Source organism: Monodon monoceros, unplaced genomic scaffold (genome assembly GCF_005190385.1).
Source record: "Monodon monoceros isolate NGI ecotype Baffin Bay Population unplaced genomic scaffold, NGI_Narwhal_1 Super_Scaffold_13, whole genome shotgun sequence".
NCBI classification, from domain to species: Eukaryota; Metazoa; Chordata; class Mammalia; order Artiodactyla; family Monodontidae; genus Monodon; species Monodon monoceros.
Window position 1 is genome coordinate 80,419,380 of NW_021703769.1, and position 19,688 is coordinate 80,439,067.

General features: G+C 44.0%; 1 protein-coding gene across 6 annotated transcripts; it reads right to left on the bottom strand.

Moving 5' to 3' along the window:
- Positions 1-436: 436 nt before the first annotated feature.
- ZKSCAN5 (zinc finger with KRAB and SCAN domains 5) lies at positions 437-19,483 on the bottom strand. 6 transcript variants are annotated; one of them, XM_029220665.1, is made up of 7 exons: positions 19,326-19,483; positions 17,668-18,184; positions 13,999-14,137; positions 9,868-9,950; positions 9,459-9,594; positions 4,886-5,494; positions 437-2,109 (listed from the first exon to the last, which is right to left on the bottom strand). In XM_029220665.1, the coding sequence occupies exons 2-7, from the start codon at positions 18,079-18,081 to the stop codon at positions 983-985; spliced, it is 2,508 nt and encodes an 835-aa protein (XP_029076498.1). In that variant the 5' UTR covers positions 18,082-18,184; positions 19,326-19,483; the 3' UTR covers positions 437-982. The 6 variants fall into 6 exon arrangements, with proteins under 6 accessions (XP_029076498.1, XP_029076497.1, XP_029076499.1 ...); XM_029220664.1 differs by having other exon boundaries at positions 17,668-18,187; positions 19,326-19,477; XM_029220666.1 differs by lacking the exon at positions 19,326-19,483 and adding an exon at positions 18,630-18,846 and having other exon boundaries at positions 17,668-18,187.
- Between the last annotated feature and the right edge of the window lie 205 nt (positions 19,484-19,688).

Consider the following 19,688-nt stretch of genomic DNA (forward strand, 5'->3'; position numbering starts at 1 on the left):
TGCAACTCAAGTTGAAACTCCTTCTCTATGCCATTATCCTATGGGGGAGATCTATCTCCCGGGCAACTGGGAGTTGGTACATCTACTGCTTGGACAATTCCTGATTCAACTTGGTCCAATTCCTTCTATGGATATAGCTGCCCTCATTCTTGTGGGTAACAGAATAACCAGTCCACAGTCTGGCCCGTCTTCTCTTCTCTATTCCCCTAAGGTCCTGCTCCCCTCTCCCCAGGCTGTGACTGACCAACAGTTTCTCCTGAATTTACAAACTTAACTTCTCTTTCTACTAGCTAACCATGATGCCAGGAGAATCAAGACAAAACAAAAAGGTAGAGTGTGTTTCATGGAGAAGTTGTAGGTTGAATAAGGCAGCGAGAACACATACCATCCAGCCTCTGAACCTCAATTTTGCCAAAATAGAAATACCTTAAGTCAATTTCTTTTGAAAAGGTTTAATACTCAAGATGAGAACGTTGCCTGGAGCATGCCAGTGGCTGGCATCACCACGTCTAGAAAAGGTTCATTGCTGAGGTACCCAAACCAAGATCATGCTGAAGGGTTCTTTCTTTCACTGTGCTCTTCCCTGAATAGATAAGCTGTCAAACAAGGCAGAAGCTACAAATGAAGCTTATTCCTACTGCATTTGTGAGGCTTTTCCCACTGTCAATGTTCTGAGAGTCGCATGAAGAATGAGTGCCATCTGAAGGCTTCCCTTCGTCCACTGTATCCTTAGGTTCTCTCCTGTCTAGACTCTCAAGCTTGAAGATGCAAACGAATGCATTTCTCAGTGGAAAAGCAGCTATCTATCTGCTGTGGATGCTCCAGTGTCCTAAGTTCTAACTGAAGGATCTCAACAGATCCATAGGTTTGATGGTTAAGTTGGAGGAGATGCTTGAAGTTATTACATTCGTTATAGGAGTAGGGTTTGTCTTCAGGAAGGCTTCTCTAAAATCGTGTAAGAGCTGTTCTACGATAGAAACCTCTATACACTTAAGGTATTTATGGGATCTGTCCTCTCGTGACTTCTCAGATGTTTAAAGAGGCTACAACTCCAACTGAAACTCATTCCGCATTCTTTACATTGAAAGGGTTTCTCACCAGTATGGATCCTCTGATGTTGATTAAGATGTGCCTTCAGAGCAAAGCCTCTGCCACATTCATTACATTGGTGGGCTTTCAGGTTGGAATAGCTTTTGGGATGTTGTTTTGTGTGGGAACACTGGCCAACGCTTTCTCTACACATATCCCATTTATAGGTTTTCTCTGCGGTATGAGTTCTGTAATGCTGAATGAGCTCTGAACTGTAATGAAAGGCTTTGCCACACACATCACACTTATAAGGCTGCTCTTGCAACTCAACCTTCTTATCCTCAATCACCGTTAAGTTCCAGCTGTACGCTTCCCCGCGGATGCTATTTTGTTCATTTTTCTGGCCCATGTGGAGCACCTGGTGTTCAATGAGGCTAACATACTGAAAAAAGATTTCTCCACATTCATGACACTGATGGGATTTCTCTCTCGAGTGGAGCCTGAGATGCCCAGCAAGGTGTGAACGTCTCCCAAAGCCTTTCCCGCACTCATTACACTTAAAGGGTCTCTCCCCACTGTGCACACTCTGGTGCTGAACAAGGTGGGACCTCACTCTAAATGCTTTCCCACACAAGGGACAGGTGTAGGGCTTCTCCCCAGTGTGGACCCGCTGATGCTGAGTTAGGTGTACACGCTGATTGTAGCTTTTCCCACACTCATCACACCTAAATGGTTTCTCCCCGGTGTGTATTCGCTGATGCTGGATAAGATGTGCACTCTGAATAAAGCTTTTCCCACATTCGTTACATTTATGCGGTCTCTCTCCGGTGGAGGACTTTTTGTGGACATATGTGACTTCGCTGAAATTCATCCTCTTTGAAGAGGGTTGTCCGAGTATCTCTTTCATGGGAATTCCCTGCTTTCTATCCAATTTGCCCTGATGTTCATGGCCTTCTCCAAAATCTTGAACCTGAGAAACATTTCTTGGGATTATTCCTGTTGGTTCCATGTCTGCTTCTGAAAACTCTGAAATTTTCTTCTTAACATTCAATTTTGTATTCTTACTTCTTTTATCATTGCCTGAAAAGATAAAGAGGAAACACAAATGTTATCAGTTCTTTTACAGAAGAAAAATAAACTATCAGGCAAAAGAGGATAATCAAATGAAACTACGATGTAATAGGAGTAACAAAGGCGGGGAGAAGGGTGCATGGATGTGCTTGATGCTAACAGAAAAGAACCTTTCAGTGCCTGTTCAGTGAAAAGAACAAAATGAAGAGAAAGCTTACTCGGGAGGGTGGTGAGAACGACTGAGGTTAGGCAATCACAGGGGAAAGCCAGACACTTTTATTACATAGAAAAGAGAGAAGGGAATTCTGAAATGGGAGAGGAGGTAGGAAATGTGGAGTCAGGGAGACAGAATGAGACAGAACAAAGATACACTGATCCCCTGTTTGGGGAACTAAGATCCTGCAAACTGCGTGGCAGCAGCCAAAACACAATTTTTTAATAAAAAATAAATTTAAAAAATGAAGATACACAAGTGAACAGTGAGAACTGATGAAAACTAGAAGAAAGGAGTATGAAGAGGATACAGAGTTGGAAGAATACCCGACTGGGAGCCAGGAAAAAAGAGAAATGAGCCAGTAGAAAATATTGTCAATACGATGGGTGACACATCAACCTCTGCTCTATGCCCTTAGCCAACACCCCAGCTTCCTTTTCCCTCCCAGGGCACCCGACACTTCTTTGGGAATGCTCCTGCCATCAGACCGTCAGCTCCACGAGGGCACGAACAGTGTCTGTTCTGCTTACTGCTGAATCCCAAGCACCTAGCACTGGAGGCGTTCCATAAATACAGCTGGATGAGCACACAAAGTATCCCTCCTTCGATCAAAAAAATGGGAGAAGTATTAACTAGGAAACTAGGCCGAAGAACAATTACAGGGAAGATATAAAAGATCCTATTTTAAAGCAGTTGCTTCCCAGGTTCGAAGTGCTATTGGATGGATTTCCCCCAAGAGGCAGTTGCCAAGGAGAAAGGGATCGAACTGGCTGAGGAGACAGCTGAGCTCGACCCAGGCCATAAAGACACCATGAGCTTCATAAGCTTCTATTCCATGTTGGAATAGGTGACAGCAGCTGTTAATGTGAATGACAAGTAGTTGGGCTTGGGGACACCAACGGCATAATTTAAAAATAAACACTTTGGCCAGTCTTCGAGTTTTCTGAAGAATATTAATAAAAGCCTTTAAGTTCACAGCACAGTTTACAGTGATCTTATCCTTACAGAAGTCATGTGAGCAGATAAAAAAATAAGTACCAGCAGGAAAATTACTCAGCCTGATTCATAACTAAATTACTGAAAATGAATACGGCAAAGAATTCTCTTCTGCTTACACAATTTGCTAACAAAAAAAAAGAAGTTTGATAGTCCTGGAAGAAATTTAGTACAACTGATACTCTCGTATGTGGTATAATTGTTTTAAAAAGCAATTTGGCCATATGTATCAAGAACCATAAAAATGTCCTTGACCTTTCATCCACTAGTCCCACTTCTGGGCATCTATTATAAGGAAATATTCCCAAGTAGCGAACAAGGCATAAGCACAGTTATCAGGACAAAAGAGAAAAAAAATTAGAATTTCAGCTGGGGAACAGTTGAGTAGACCATGATGTTTCTACACAATGCCAGGTTGTCAAAAATAACAAACAGGAGGGCCAAGCAACGCTGGAAAATGTGTGTGTCTAACATTTGATTGCACCCTATGAGTAGCCCTATATAAAAAAGGCTTATAAAAAAAAAATGGAGGCACACTATTAACAGTTCTACTAGTTAGGATGGTGGGATTATGGGTGATTTTTTTCCCCTCCCACTTTCTTTGCCCCGAACTTCCTATACAGTTGACCCTTGAACAACATGGGTTTGAACTGCAAAGGTCCGCTCATATGCAGGTATTTTTCAATAAATATGTACTACAGTCCTACACAACCCACAGTTGGTTGAATCTGAGGATGTGAAACAGCAATACGGAAGGCTGACTGTAAAGTTACATGTGGATTTTGGACTGCGAGGGGGTCAGCACCCCTAATCCCTCTGCTCTTCAAGGGTCAACCATACTATTATTACTTTAGCATTTTAAAGTAAGTGAAATGACTAAATTGGGAAAAGGGGGAAGAGGGAAGAAGCATGTAAGAGAGCCAAAGTCCTCACTTACGAAATAGAGAGTCAACAGATAATGTCTAAAATTCATGGGTCAAGCAACAGCCGTATTATTTTAAAAGGTGGAATTATCAGAAGAAACAGGTAAGATTGCTGAGAGCAGCACCTCTGGGGAAAGAGAAGTTGTGGGGATGGTGGGGAGGGCATAGAGTTTTGCCAACTAATCTGACAATTAATTAAAGTACAAGTGATACAGACATAGAGAACAGGCTGGTGGTTGCCAAGGTGGAGGGGGGTGGCGGAGGGAAGGACTGGGAGGTTGGGATCAGCAGATGCAAACTATTATGTAGAGAACGATAAACAACAAGGGCCTACTGTAGAGCACAGAGAATTATATTCAATATCCTATGATAAACCATAATGGAAAAGAATCTCAAAAAGAGAAGTATATGTATGTATAACTGAATCTCGGCTGCACAGCAGCCATTAACACAACACTGTAAATCAACTATCTTCAGTAAAAAAATAAAAATTTAAAAAACCCCATAAAGTACGTGATAATAAAATAGACGGTAACTCTTTGTCCCTTCCTGCCACTGCTGCCAGGATCACCACCCATCTGTCCGATAGTTCTAAGCTGATAAGGCAATTTCTGCCTCGTTTATGCTCCGAAGACAAACTGCTCACACCTACATCTTTGGGATTTCTCTCTGAAGTGGCGCTTGAGGTGCTCAATCAGGTGGGAGTGGCGCCCGAAGCTCTTCCCGCACTCGGGGCAGCCGTAGGGCCTCTCCCCGCTGTGCACGCTGTGATGCTGGACCAGGTGTGAGCTGACACGGAAGGCCTTCCCGCACACCTGGCACTTGTAAGGCTTCTCGCCGGTGTGCACACGCTGGTGCTGGGTGAGGTGCACGCGCTGGTTATAGCTTTTCCCACACTCCCCGCACTTAAACGGTTTCTCTCCCGTGTGGATTCGCCGGTGCTGGATGAAGTTGGAGGCCTGAAGGAAAAATTTCCCGCAGTCGTTACATCGGTGCCCTCTCTCGCCGTTGGTGTTTGGCTTCCGGTTCACGTCTGTGATAGCACCAAGGTCTCTTTTCTGGGAAGGGGTCTGCCTTGATTTCCCCATGGGGGGGTTGACCTGCCACCTTTCTACCACGCTGTGAGGGTCGCTAACTCCTCCAAACTCTTGACTCGGGGGGACATTTCTTTCAGGGCTTCCTGAGGTCATCCAGGGCGATTCGGCTTCATCAGAAATCTGCTTTACTATCAGTTCCACGTTGTCGTTCCTGGACTCGTAATCTGAGATAATAGAGGGAAAATGGAAACATTAGCTTATTCCCCGCATTCAGAAATAGCGGATAATTACATGAAACCAACACGTGCAAGCAAGGCGTGACTTTGTAAAGCCATCTGCAAAATGACTTCACAATACAGGGATGGGATGAAGAACACTGAAGCAGGAAACTGAGGCAGGTTAGGGAAGACAGAGCCAGCAAGAATGGTTCAAGGGGATGCGACTGGGAGAGCAGTCATTCCATTTAATGACAATCACATCCTCTGGGTACAGTACATCCGTACAGTACCTGTTTGGGAACACCTGTGCCATGTCAACTGTTCTCAGTAAAATCTGATACTGGGTGATGCAGCTAACCCAGTCCTCACCTTCCTCTTCTTGTTTATTCATAGCCTGGAGAAGAAAGAGGATCTTTCTAGCTTTTTCAATCCCCAAAGAATCTCAGTTTGGTGTGGATTAGTCTAAAGGGGAAAAGGCGTTCTTTCTGTACCCAGAGAAGTCCTACAACTGTCGAGAGCTAGCTCACCACTCAGTGGTCATTGATGAACAGAGACATTTAAGAGGCTGCAATCGGTTCCCTGTGTAACTGGATCAGCAGCATGTATTTCACTCAAAACACTGACATTTAATATAGTTTGCAAGGACAAACCTTCAGTAGTTAACAAAAAATAGGGAATGCTTTTTAAAGGATAGATAGATCATGGCCTACTGAGAACTTTCCAGTAAGGCTGTTTTGTAGAAAGAAGAGTAATTTTCAAACATTACATAAAAATGGTATTAAGCACTAATGTTTGCAGAGTGTGTACTATGGACCAGGCACTATGCCTTCAAGTGCTTTTCAGTTTTATGGCATTTAATCCTTACAATGACCCTTTGAGGGAGATACTATTACTATCCTTTTTTTGATATAGCGAGAAGTTGTAATTCTTGTACCATGAAGGCAACTTTAAATTTATTTTCTAACTATTTTTACTTAATTCTCTTCCTAAAAAGACATTTTAAGAGTGGAAACAAACATATAAACAAAAGAACTCTATCACAAAACCAAACTTTTTAGATGTTTTTTCCTCCTGCATTTAATTAGGCAAGTAATCTCAGCTATCACAATATTTCTTTTTCTTTTACTCTCATTTACTTATGTCCACACATTTTATTCTTATTAGAGTGCTCTCCCGTTCAGCAAGGCAAATAAGCTCGTGGCTTTCTTTTTCCAGGGGTGAATTTGAAAAAAATCACATGAGCTCCATGTATCTCTTTGGGACTATTCACAATCGCCCGTTTCCAGAGAAGGTGATGATACAGGTTGAGATACCAGTTGGCTTACAGGTTTGTTTTTTTCCTCTTTCCCCTCCCCTTCTCTGTTGATTCTCCTGATTTATGTGTATGTTTGACAGAGAGCTGTGTTCCTTGTTCAACACTAGGCCCGGCTGCTTAGTAATGCATTGGGGGCGGGGGGGTGAGGAGGGAGTTGGTTCCAAAACACCCAATCGGCAGATTCGGTGCTTTACAAATTCACGCTTTTCAACCTCACTGGTACCCCACACTGGCATCCTACATTTCTAAGGCTGGCTAGTTTCCCACTCATTCTTCTCAGCAGCTACATCAAAACGTCTTCATCGTGATCTCCAAGATAGATCACTGTATTTAAAAATAAAGGAGTGTTCTGGCACAAACTTGTCTACACACAGACTGTGTCTAGAGATGCAACCAGGAAGCTTAACTAACCATCACTGCCTCTGTGCGGGAAACGAAGGGACTGAGGGTCGGGAGATTCACTTCTCACTTTAAACCCACTTAAACTATTCGGATAATTTTTACCACGTGCGTGCGAACCAAAGTCCTCGCTGCACTCAAACCTCTGCTCCACCACCCACTCCATCACCTGCTCACTCGCAACAGGTGACTCTGTCTCCTATTCCAGGGAGAGTCTAAACTATCCAGTCAAGACCTCCTTGGACATCCTACAACCACAAGTGTCAGCGTGCTGGCAGCCTGATTCTCCCGTCCTCCCCTTGCCTCACAGCAGAAGAGCTGACCCTCCCCCTCACCGAGGTCAATCTTTCCTCCCGAAGGGGCCTCACCAGGCCATTCTGTTTTCCAGGGACTTCCTCACTCTAGCATTTCATACTCACTCCCCACCAGCCCTCGCCCAGTGACATTTCAGTGTGCTTAAAACTTCTCCCGTTAACAAAGACAACATACAAAAACCACCCATCCATCTACACCAGGTACGCTGTCAGTGACCAGCCCTCTTTTGCTTCGCCTTCACAGACAATGTTCTTGAAAGTTTATCTACAATAGCTTTCTCAAATTCTCTCCTGTGCAATCTTCCAAGAAACTGTCTCTTGTTCTCCAACTTCCCAGCCACTCCATTGAAATGGCTGTCTCCACGATTCATTCACTAATTTTTAAAAATCTCACTTCTAAATTTGATGGATACTTTAAAAATCGTGACCACCTCTGATGCTGTTAGGAACCCACAGGATGAAAATTCTCGAATGTGGTCTTCCCAGAGAAGCTGAAGAGGCAGAAACCACTGAACATGTTCTTAGTGTAGAAGAGTTTACTCAAGTTGTAAAGATATTGTAAGAAAAAGATGAATAATGAGAAAAAAAAAAATCATGACTTCCCTGGCGGTCCAGTGGTTAAGACTCCGCGCTTGCACGGCAGCGGGCGCGTGTTTGATCCCTGGGCTGGGAAGTTCTGCATGCCGCGCGGTGCGGCCAAAAAAAAAAATCAGAAAGTGACAATTCAAAACCCCTTGGAGAATGGTACAGAAAAACTGCGCCAAGTTCTGCAACTCTGAAACCCATTAAATACCTATAAAGTAATTGAAAAAGATAAAACAGTACTAATCAACTCAAATCAGACAAGAAAGGTATTTGAAATTAATTTTAAAAGAGAATGAAAAAAATTTGCATTAAATATGATAATATTTATACTACATAAATAATTCCTTGAGACCACCACTAAGATCCCAACAGATAAACAAGCAGAGGCCATATGCAAATAAATCAAAGAAAACACAAATATATATCAACAGTAATAAAGGAAATAGGAAAATTTGAGAGAGAAGTCAATTTTACTTTTTAAATAAAAGCCTGTGCGTGAACTAAACCCGTAACGATACAAACTGAGATAATGTTTTTCAAAAGAAATTTGGCTTTAGAGTATATGTATTCCATCTAAAGTCTACTTGATAGTGATCGATAGTGATCGATAGTGTGCTTGACAGTGGTTCCTCCAAAAGAATTCACTCAAAAGAAGATAAAATTCATAAGCTTCAAAATGTCTGCCACAGTGCTGAGATTTTTCACAATTGCTCCAGGCAGCACAATCAAATATTAGTTTCCAAGATCATAACTTAGAAATAGGTTCAAAATCTTATCTGGGGTGCAAAATTCAAGAAGGGATAAGACATGTAAAATGCAGATGCCAAAGCAAACATCATAAAACAAGTACCGGTGATGTGAGAATGGTAATAGAGTGAACAAGTTGCCACCCATGCGTGAGAGGAAAGGAAAAGAATGAATGCTATTGAGACACTGTAATAACTACTTCAATGAACGGTTATTCAGCAAAGTCTGAGATGCTTTCAGAAATGAGAATTATTCAGTTAACAATGATTCAGTTTGTCAAGGAACAGAGTACAATCACTACTACAACTCTGTTAAGATCCAATCCTGTAAGTCTTAAGCTAAATATAACATTTGCTGGATTGCAAATACTATCCCCAAAGCATTATCAGTCCTCAATCTTACTCTTATTATGATGGAGATAATCAGAATAAGCTGAATAAGAAAAAAAGAAAGAAAAAAAGAGAGAAGGGTGATTTACTCTTTCACAGACAAAAAAAAAATACGCAAAGTCACAGTGATTAAAACATACATGCTTTTACAGAATGTGCTATAAATATTCTTAATAACAAAATGAAGATGTCCTAATCCATGCAGATGAAATCATTCTTACCCATGGAAGTAATACTCCCATAATTCTCCTTCCTGTCATCCCTATAGAGGGACTTCTGGGACTGGTCCAAATGTCCCCATTCCTCCAGGATGAAGGATACAGCCACGTCAGCCACATCTTCAATTTTCACCAACTTCTGAAACACGAGATCTCCACTAAATTCCCATTCCCTAGGTTCAAATTTGGAGCGAGGGGAGGAACTGGGAGCCTTAAGGAAAGAAAAAGGGGAGGGACTGTGCTTCACAGAGGATGGGGGAGCAGAACAGAAAAAGACAGAAAAGCACAAACCCAAGATGGGCCCGGTCTCTGGTTAAAGAGACAGAACTCTGATAAAGACTCAGGCTTAAGGCAGCTACTTGTCCAAAATCAGACGTGGGTCCTCAATGTGGGCACAGGGACACCGGCTCACCTGGGACCCAGCTGAGAGAAGTGAGGCTGTCAGCTCCTGGCTGTCCTTCAGGGGAAGGGAGGGAACTTGGAGAGCAGGAAGGGCTGAGGGGGGGAGAAAAAGAGGTGTCAGTGAGAATCCCTCTACCCAGTTCCAATTGTCATCATGTTCTGCTTTTTGCTCAAGAATCCACAATGGCACCCTGTGGCATCAAGACCAAATTCTGCTCAGCCTTCAAGACACTCTACATTCTGGGCCCCCCACACCTACCCTATACTCATCCTTCCCCTGAGAAAAACTAGACTCCCTGTGTTGGTCAGGCGAATCCTGCTGCTGACTGGGGATGGTACCATTCTCCTATAAAGGATGGTCTCTGCTCTGCCCAGGTCAAACCTAGTCACCTCAAAGAACCTCCAAAGGCCCACTCTTCCGTGAAGCTGAAACGCTGCCTAGAGCCAGGGCTTCCCAAGCTCTAATGTGCAAACAAATCCCCTGGGGGTCTTGGTACAGGGCAGACTCTGCCTCAGGTGTTCCAGGGCAGCCCCCATGTTCTGCATTTCTAACAAGCTCGAAGGTGATGCTGGTGGTGCTGCAGCGCTTTGGACCTCACTTTGATCAGCAGGGCCTTATCACGTTCTCTCCCTTCAAAAAATGACTGCGGTTGATTTATAGTCAGCCAACTAGCTTGTATTAAGTCTACTCTGTGTGTTCTAAGAATAGGCAGATAAAACAATTCTTGCCTTCCAAAACCTCGCCATCTGATGGGGAGGGCAGACATGGAAGCTTTACTCCTGGCACAGGGTAAAGAGTATTATCCTCAAAGTTCACCCAAGTTCCTGCAGGAACACAGAGGCAGGGGCATCTACAGAGTGGAGAGCAGGAGGTGGGAGCACCCGGAAAGCCCTTCCACAGGAAGTGACTCTGGAAGCAGGAGTGGGGTGGGATGAGGCGGGATGAGGGTGCTTTCTGGGTAGAGTGAATCACATGTGCAAGGCCCGGAGGGTCTGGTCTCTAGATGCTAGTGAACATTTGACCCTCTGCTGTCACCTCTGCTCTCCTCTGTCCAAGATTCATGGTGCATCCGGATCTGTCTACATGCACCCTGACTTGGAGATCCACCTGGTATCAACCTTTAACACGACGATTTAGACCTTTCTATGGTGTCCCCGGTCCCAGAGATGTATGTGCATATGTAGCTTGCTTGTGTCCAAGGACTGGGAAGTAAGGAGCAAAGACCCAAAACAGAGGAGATCGTGGTTAGAAATGAAAGCCAAAAACAGACACAGGATCTGAACCCAGGAGTGTGGTTACAATCAAAGTAAGACGTGAAAGAGAGGGATGAACATAGTCTATACACAAACAGTAATTATGTTCCAGTCATAATTGGAATAATGAGAATAATTACATTCTAAATAATCCCACTTATTTTTTTTGAAGTTCCTGTGAAACCTGTTGTTTCTAACTTTTAAGTAAACAACTTTGGCCCTCTCAAGATCAAATGAGTCCCAGAGATGGAAAGCCAGCTCTCGGTGCCATCAAAGGCATGAAGGATGCAGCATCTTCCAGGGTGTAAAACAAACCAACCCAAACCAACCCTTTTGTTGGAATAAGGAAAGTGGCCAGGGTCTGGCTAACAGGGCAGAGAAGAGAAGCACCACTGAGGGAGCAAAGACGAGCAGCCTGATCCAATGAGACTCTGTGTGTGAAGGAAGATGACAGTGATCAGAATGGGACACGGTTCTGCGCTGGGAGAGCCTGGAGGTAAAGCAGGCAGCGCAGCTCAGTATGGGGTAAACGTGCAGACTTACAGCCAGACTGCCTGGGGTAACATCCCAGCTCTGCCGTGTAATAGCTTTGGGACTTTGAACAAATTATTTAACCTCTGAGGGCCTCAGCTTCTTAATTTCTAATATGAGAATAACAATAATACTTAGTCCATGGGGTTACTGTGGGCATTAACCCTTGGAATGCCAGCTAGGTCTACTAGGTACAATTCTGGGTTTGGGGGTTCTCTTTTTTTGGACAGTTTCAACTATTTTTAAAGACTGGAATGACATGACTTTTATTCTTTTAGAGGTCTTCTGAAGAACAAAAAGAATATGTTAGTATTATTAAAAAATAAAAGAAAACTCTTATTTTGTAATTTCCATACGGATCCATTGGACCTTTTTACAAATCTAGGATACATTTTGGGATCTGAATGATCTTCTGTCTCCTGTACCATGAAGCACTCTTCTAGTTCATCATCCTAGGAATTATTTCATTTTTACTAATTATTCATTAATGAGTCTTAATGTGAGCACGAAAAGACTAAAATTATAAGAAAATGGGAGAATAAAAGAAATATTCAGGATCAGGCAATAGTGAAATAAACCATTGTTCTTCACTGTTCTCAAAGTATTAAATACATTCCCCAGAGTTCTGCATCATCTTCAAGAAGGTTTAAGGCTGTTGACACCTGTTTTTAGCTTTCATTGACCACAGTCGAGAATTCAGAATTTCTCACTTTCCACCCACCCATATCGACAAAGAGAAGAAAATGTGCGTGGAAGACATTTCACTACTAGTAGGTGAATGAGAAGATGACACAGAGAGCAGTGTGCTAAAGACAGTATGAAACTGAAGGCATAGGAGAAAACTGACAGAGTCTGCCAATGACAATATCCTAGATGAATCTTCCCACACTCAAGAAACAATGATAAACACTACATTTCTAATTCCAAAAAGGAGCTATGACACCTTATCCGATCATTCAACAGGAAGGACTTCATCATGTAATATTTTGCAACAAGATTCTGGACCATCCCATCTTGCTAAAAGGACATATTCATTTTACTAAAGGGGTGGTATTGAGTGACAGTATTCTCTCATTTTTTTATGATTTTTATATTATCAAATCATACTTGACACAAAGGGGTTTAATTCTTACTAAAGTTCCTTTAAGATTTATTTTTCATTATCTTTTGATTCTTCTGTAAGTATTCATAAAATGACTTAAAAATATTAAAAAAAAAAAAATAGAAAGGACCCATTGGCCCCAGATGTTAAATGGTGAAGACTGTTTTTCCTGGTACTACACTGAGGGTTAAATGAGTTCATACACATAAAGCAGCTTAGAACAGCTCCTGACACATAGTAAACACCACATAAGTAAGTTACTGTTACCACAGTGAAAGAAAAGCTGGAAAAGCTTAGAGCAGTGAGACTTCAAGGCCAACCACTACGAGGAGCCCGGAAGAAAGGCTGGGGCCAAACAGGAAATTTGAGTTCACAATTCCTTCTCCACACTCCGAAATCCCAAAGCTTTAAATACCAAAAGTTTTTTTGTTTTTCATTAAGTTGGCCATTGAACTAATTTGACAGCAAAACCTGACCAGAACTGATATGAAGCTATTTGAAGTTTTTATTTAATCCACTTACTGTAACTAGGCATACATTTCACTGCTGAAATACTAAATTAATGTGTGATTATGGGGTCACACTTCAAATCCTGATGGCAGTGCACTGTATGTAAATCAGATCCTCTTACTAAATCTGAAAAATTCTAAGTTCTAAAATATATCTGATAGCAAGAGTTTCTGATTAGTGATATTAGACTTGCGGACATATATCATCATAAATGAGACACTCAGCTGCCCACTTTTCTTCCTTGATGTATCTCATACCGGTTAATAACAGTGAGGGCAAAAGGGAGGGAAGGAGAGAAAGAGGGAACAGACGCTCTACAGGTCCTCGTGAAGCATGGCTTAAAATCAGATTTCACATGAATGGCTGAACAGCGAGAAGTGCAGTGAGGAACGGGAGAGCTTTGTCTACCTGAGCCTTAGGACAACAAAATGAATGAGGTAGAGCTGGAAAACTGTTGCAAAACCATAATAATACTTTTGTAAAAGACTTCTGTACATCTTTTAACAGTGCCTGTACTTAGAGCTGTCGCCATCTGCAGCATAGCTCTCGAAGGACACTGGTTATTGGTACGACTCCTAGCCAGCCGCGAGCTGACCAGGGACCCGACTCCAGGCCCTCGCCCCTTCCCAACCTCCAGATCCACTGACTGCGGAGAGGCTGCCCAGCCCCAGGTCTCTCTACAGATACCGCTTACCCACACGGCCAGGGAGCCCACATCCATTCCACTGAAGCCCAGATCCTCACCGTTTTCCTCCCGAAGATGAGGCCTCTGCGGCTCGTGTTCAGGCTGCGGGTCCACGGGCAGGAGCTGGTGACTGAAGGACTCGGGCCCGGCTCCAGGCGGCACGACCTTCGGAGGAAGCACTTCAGCACACGCAACGACCTGACAACCACAGTCACACCAATCAGCACGTTACAGGAAAGGCTACGAAGGAGCCCAGCAGGGTCACGTTCCTCTTTCATTCACTCCTTGGCCAAGTATTTCACGTGCATCTACAACGAGCCAGGACTAATTACCCAATTGCTGCATAAACACGTTGTAGTTGAAGACGACTTCCATTAGACATGTCGACACATCAATAAATACACAGTTACAAACTGTGTTATATGTGAAAAAGGAGAAGAAAGTGGTGCCATGAGGCAAAACAGATGAGACCTACTTTAGACTGGGTGGCCAAGGAAGGCTCTTCTGAGGAAGTGTCACTGAAGTCAACACGTAGAAGAGGAAAGAAGCCAGCCGAGGGAAAAATCAGGAGTGTCCCAGGCAGACAGAATGACATAAGCAAAAACCTCAGGCAGAAAACCAGTGTGGGCCAAGTTTAGTGAAGGGGGGAGAGAGTGAGAAACGAGCTTGGAAAGGTCAACACAGGACACGGGAAGTCACCCTCAAAGCCCCAGACGACCAGGTTCAAGTAGGACAGACCAACCACAAGAGCGGTGTGTCTCCGTCTTTCTGCTCTTTGTTCTTGCACAACCCTAGGGTACACAACCAGTCTCTAAAATCTGCCTCTGCTGGAAGGTACTAGCTCAGTGCCATCCTAGCAGGTAATAAGATCCGGCTTTGAGATAGAATTGCCCTCCCCTCCCCAACCCCGCCACCGTCCCTTACGTTTCAACGCACTTTCAGTTTTAACTCTCCCAGTAGTGGCAACACGTGGCACAGGGGTATTACATTAAGAGGCAGAGGCAGCACAGTTGTGGCAAATATGACTCTACACGGAAGTGTGTGTGTCCTTGTGGACCTGCTCAGGACAAGAGTTAAGATGATGCCAAGTACGTCAAAGGGCTCCTGGGCAACGAAGAAGCAAAGCAGCCCTTGAGGACCCCTGAGAGTAGGACAGAGAAACCAAGGAGGAGGGGTAGAGGATAAAGCCTGGGAAAAGGCTTGCTAGAGACAAGAACTACCTGGAGATAAAGGTGAGAAACAATGCCAGGGATACAGAGGGCAGGCGGAGAGAAAGGCAAACAGTGAGCTGTGCAGGCCTTCAGGAAAACCCCCCTCTCTGGGCCTCAGATCCCTGACCTACCATCAAGAAATGATCTCTGTGCTCCTTCCACAGATGGGGTGCATATCCCAATGACAGGGGTCAATGTGTAATATCTGCTCTAAGTCATCCATTTAAAAATGCTTTCTGTTTTAAACTATGATTTTGAATATTTATTACCATAAAAAAGTAGGGAAAGGTTTGTCCGCTAATGTCCCAAAAAGGTTTAAAAAAGGAATAACCAGATGGCACCAGGAACCTTTACTTCTTGTCCTGACAGAAGCAATAGAAAGGTTCAAACACTCTGGTCTGCAAGACAATTATTCAGTTCAGCTGCAGGGTCTGGCGGCGGGTCCCCAGCAACTCCCTCTGCTGTCCTCTTGCCTCATGGAGTGAGCTAACCCAGCTGAAGAGCCTGAGGATGTTCTGGAGTATTGAAGTACCCCTGACCCAGAGGGGAAGAATAATGAGACTGGTACCTTACACTGAAGGGCAATGGCTCTGAAGAATGAGGGAAATTCTCTAACTAGCTTCAAAGTCTTGTACACCTAGGATCCCATGACTTTTGTTTCTTTGCTATAAAAAAAAAAAAAAAATTAAAGTTTCAGAAATGTGAGCCTAGCAACAAGAGGGAGGTAGACAGAGTCAGGTGATAAATGAGTGAGAAAGGACAAGAAGACGTAACAATGTAAAGATACGGAACCTCCCTAAATTAACATCCGATTTCATGCAATCCCAGCAAAAAATACCGACAGGATTTTTGGAGTGGTAGAAGCTAAATAATTTTAAAGTTCATATGGAAAAAAAAATATATTGAAAAAAAAATTTGGAAGGGGAAGGGCAGACCTATTGACCAAAACACTTTACATAACTCAGATAATTGAAATACTGATATGTAAACAGACAGTAAGATCAATAAAATAGAATAAAAAGACCAGAAATGGACTCAAATACATGTAAAAATCTGGTATGTAATCAAGATGGCATTTTAATCAGAGAAGAAAAAAAAAGGGATTGCGGTATAAGTTGCTGGGGCAACTGGACAGACATCTGGAAAAAAAATTAAGCTATAACCACACCAAACACCCTACACCAAAATGAATTCCAGATGGATCTATCATTTCAAAGGGTAAAACAAAAACAACAACAACCATAACAAAAACGTGGGGAAGAAACGATAAGTTTCTTATAATACTCTAGTGGAGAGGGCCTTTCTAGTTATGGCACAATTCCCAGAAACCATAAATTAAAAGATTTAAACTGACTGCATAAAAATAAAAAAACCCGGCAAAGCAAAAATCTCCATAAGCAAAGACAAACAACAAAGCGGGAAAATAACTCTTGCAACTCAGATGGCAGACACAGTGCTTACTTTTTCTAACAGGTTAATATAAACAGATAGGTCACAGAAAAGGGTATATGCACAGCCTTCTAAAATATGTACAGTGATCAAACTCACTCATAAGAAAAAATGCATATTAAAATATGCATTTTTCATGTGTACATAAAACATGTGTTTCATGAAACATGTTGCATGTTTCAGATTGACAGTAATCAAAAAGTTGGATAACATCGTGTTATCAGGCTGCAAGCAAAAAATTTCTCTCATACATGGCTGTTGGGAATATAAGCTGGTATAACCTCTGCAGACAGCAATCTGTCAACAGCTGTCCAAACTACAAATGCAATGCGTACGGGCTCTGAGCCAACAATTTGACTTCTGAGTTTTGATTCTACAACTAATGATGTATATAAAGGATATTTATTGCAGCAAAGTCTGTTGCAGTAAAGATTCAGAAACAATCTAAAGGAACACCATAAATGGCCTTCAACAGGAGTTAAATTATGGTACATCCATACAATGGAACACAATGCAGTTTCAAAGAGTGAGGCAGCTCTCTCTGCACTAACATAGAACAAGCCAGGATATACTATAAGAAAAAAAGCAAGAGGCAGAAGTGCACAATGATGTGAAAACATTTGTGTTTTTTAAAAAACAAGTCATACACATATACTCTAATATACACAGAATACAGTGTATCTCTGTAAGGATAGACAGGTATCATGGGACAATGGTTGCCTCTGGTGAGGAGAACTCTGGCGGCTGGGGAATTAGGGGTGGGAGGGACACTTACTTTTCATTATAACCTTATGTACATTTTGAATTTTGTATTATGTCACCACTCAAAAAATAAATACAGTAATTTAAAATAGAAATAAAATTGCAGACTGTCTTCTCCAGATTAACAAACTGCATACTGCTTCTCTTTGCTGGAGTGGCAGGATATCTCCACAGTGCACCTAATCCCAGGAGAACAAAAGAATATGAATGAAGCACCAGGGCGCTCAGGATCTCACCCCTGCTCAGCAGCTCCTCAACTCTCTTCCTCTCCTTCCTCATTGCCCGAAGGTCTCCTCTTTCACTCACCTGTTGTCTGCGTTCCTCTAGTTCTCTTTCTATATTTTCTACCACGGCCACAGCCTCTTCTCCGTTTTCCGGGTGATGTTCTCTCACCCAGGTCTGGAACTCTTCAGGCAGGATGGTCAGGAACTGCTCCAGCACCAGCAGCTCCAGGATCTGCTCCTTGGTGTGCAGCTCGGGCCGCAGCCACTCACAGCAGAGCACCCGGAGCTGGCTAAGGGCCTCCCGGGGGCCTGACGCTTCATGGTACTGGAAGTGCTTGAAGCGCTGGTAGAAAGTCTCAAACACGGGCGGATTGTACTCCCTCATCCAGGTGCAATCTTCTTCTTCCACCTTCACTATCAGAAGGTCTTCTTGCTCTGGTGAAGTCTCCGCGGGAGGGTCTAAGTCTATAACTTCCCCAGATCCTGTCATTATCATTCCAACTCAGAGGGATCTCTCTCCAGGTAAGCTGGGTTACACGGACCAAACTTGTTTTCTGCTCTTTGAGATCTTCTGAAGGACACTTTCCTTAGCGTGCAACCTACTGATATATTGGAAATCGTTATTAGCAAAGAGATGACAAAGAGGTCATCTATCCTAAAGATGATCACCCAACAGAGTAATTTCCTTAAAAATTACAAGACAGCCATCACTCCACCCACAAAATAATGACCAACGGAGAATATTTCCAACATTTAAAAAGTGTAAAGGAGAGCAATAAAACTCTGACATACGGCCTCATGAAATACAATTTTTGTGGTGAAGAACATTAAATTTTATGTAAATAACAAGACGAGACTTACTAACTAGTCCAGACGCAGCCGCTCCTTCTCTCTACCACAAGCCAAACTTAAGTCAGAACAGAAGTCAAAAACATTACAATGGTCAAAATTGGTCCTGTCCCTCAATCCCTAAGAGCTTGACAGACCAACGGGAAACTTCATGGGTCCCGAAGAGAGCCAAGGTTTTAAGTACAGATTTTGCACCTGGATTGCCCACAATCGCTCCTGACCCCGATCCACGGAAACCGGCCCGGTCAAGGTTAGGGACAGGACCCTCGTCTGTACACAAAGGCCATTCCCTTTCCTCAAGGCCACAGTCCCGGGGAGCTCCCCTGGAAGACCAAGCTCCCGCAGCCAAGGCTGGGAAGACGGGTTTCTTCTTACAAACAGAGAGAAAGCCGAAGCCGACACTTCGCAACACTTCTTCGCCGGAAGTAAGCAAGTCCAAGCTTTCCCTGACCGGCGGGTAGAGCCATAAATCCCACCCCCGAGAGCACTTCCGAGTCCTCTCTAGGAATCCCGGAGGTCCCCGCCTCACCGCGGGAGGAAAGTGCCCGCCCCAGGCCCCGCCCCAGAGGGGCTGTGGGCCAACCGGCGGGGAGATGAGGCGTCGGCCCGGGATCCCAGTCCAACCTCCAGTAACGCGGCCATTCCCCGCCCACCGAGCCGCAAGTACAACGCTAGAGCCGGGGAGAAAACCCAGCCACCCTCTTCGCCACCCAACCCCACAGCCATATAAACAGCCCGAGCCCGTCCCTTTTCTTAGAGTGGGGGCAGGGGGCGGGGTCTTAGGTGTCCAGAGCGCTTGCTAAGACAACAGTTGCTAGTGTCTGATTGGCCGTGGAACTTGCGCTCCCGCACCCCCAACGCTCTGCGCCCCAGTTCGAAGTACGTCCGTACCTTTCTGCGAGCCCGCAACCCTCACTTCTCTTTAATGGACTCTTCGGTTTCTTCACCTGAATCCTCGCCACTCCCCTCACCCCGTCTCCAGACACACCCACCGCTTTACAACCGTCGTCAGCTCAGGCGGCCGAAACCTCTGAGGTCAGACCCCTGAGTCCCCAGCGGCTCCAGGGACTACATCTCCCAGGAAGCCTCGCGCGGGCCGCGCCCTCCAGCCAATAGGGCCGTGACTCAGCCTCAGTCTTGCGGGCCTATCAGAATGCGGGAGAGCAGGGAGGCGTTTCCTCGGCGACCCCAGTGGAAGGCTGAGCGCGTCGGGAGAGAGTCCCCCCTCCGGGCTGGGGAGAATAGGGGCTGGAG

Coding starts and splice junctions, on each gene's coding strand:
- ZKSCAN5 (XM_029220665.1), bottom strand. CDS start 18,081: ATGATAATGACAGGATCTGGGGAAGTTATAGACTTAGACCCTCCCGCG. Junction 9,951..13,998: donor TCATCTTCGGGAGGAAAACG/GTGAGGATCTGG, acceptor TCCCCCCCTCAG/CCCTTCCTGCTCTCCAAGTT. Junction 9,595..9,867: donor TTCTCTCAGCTGGGTCCCAG/GTGAGCCGGTGT, acceptor CTCGTGTTTCAG/AAGTTGGTGAAAATTGAAGA.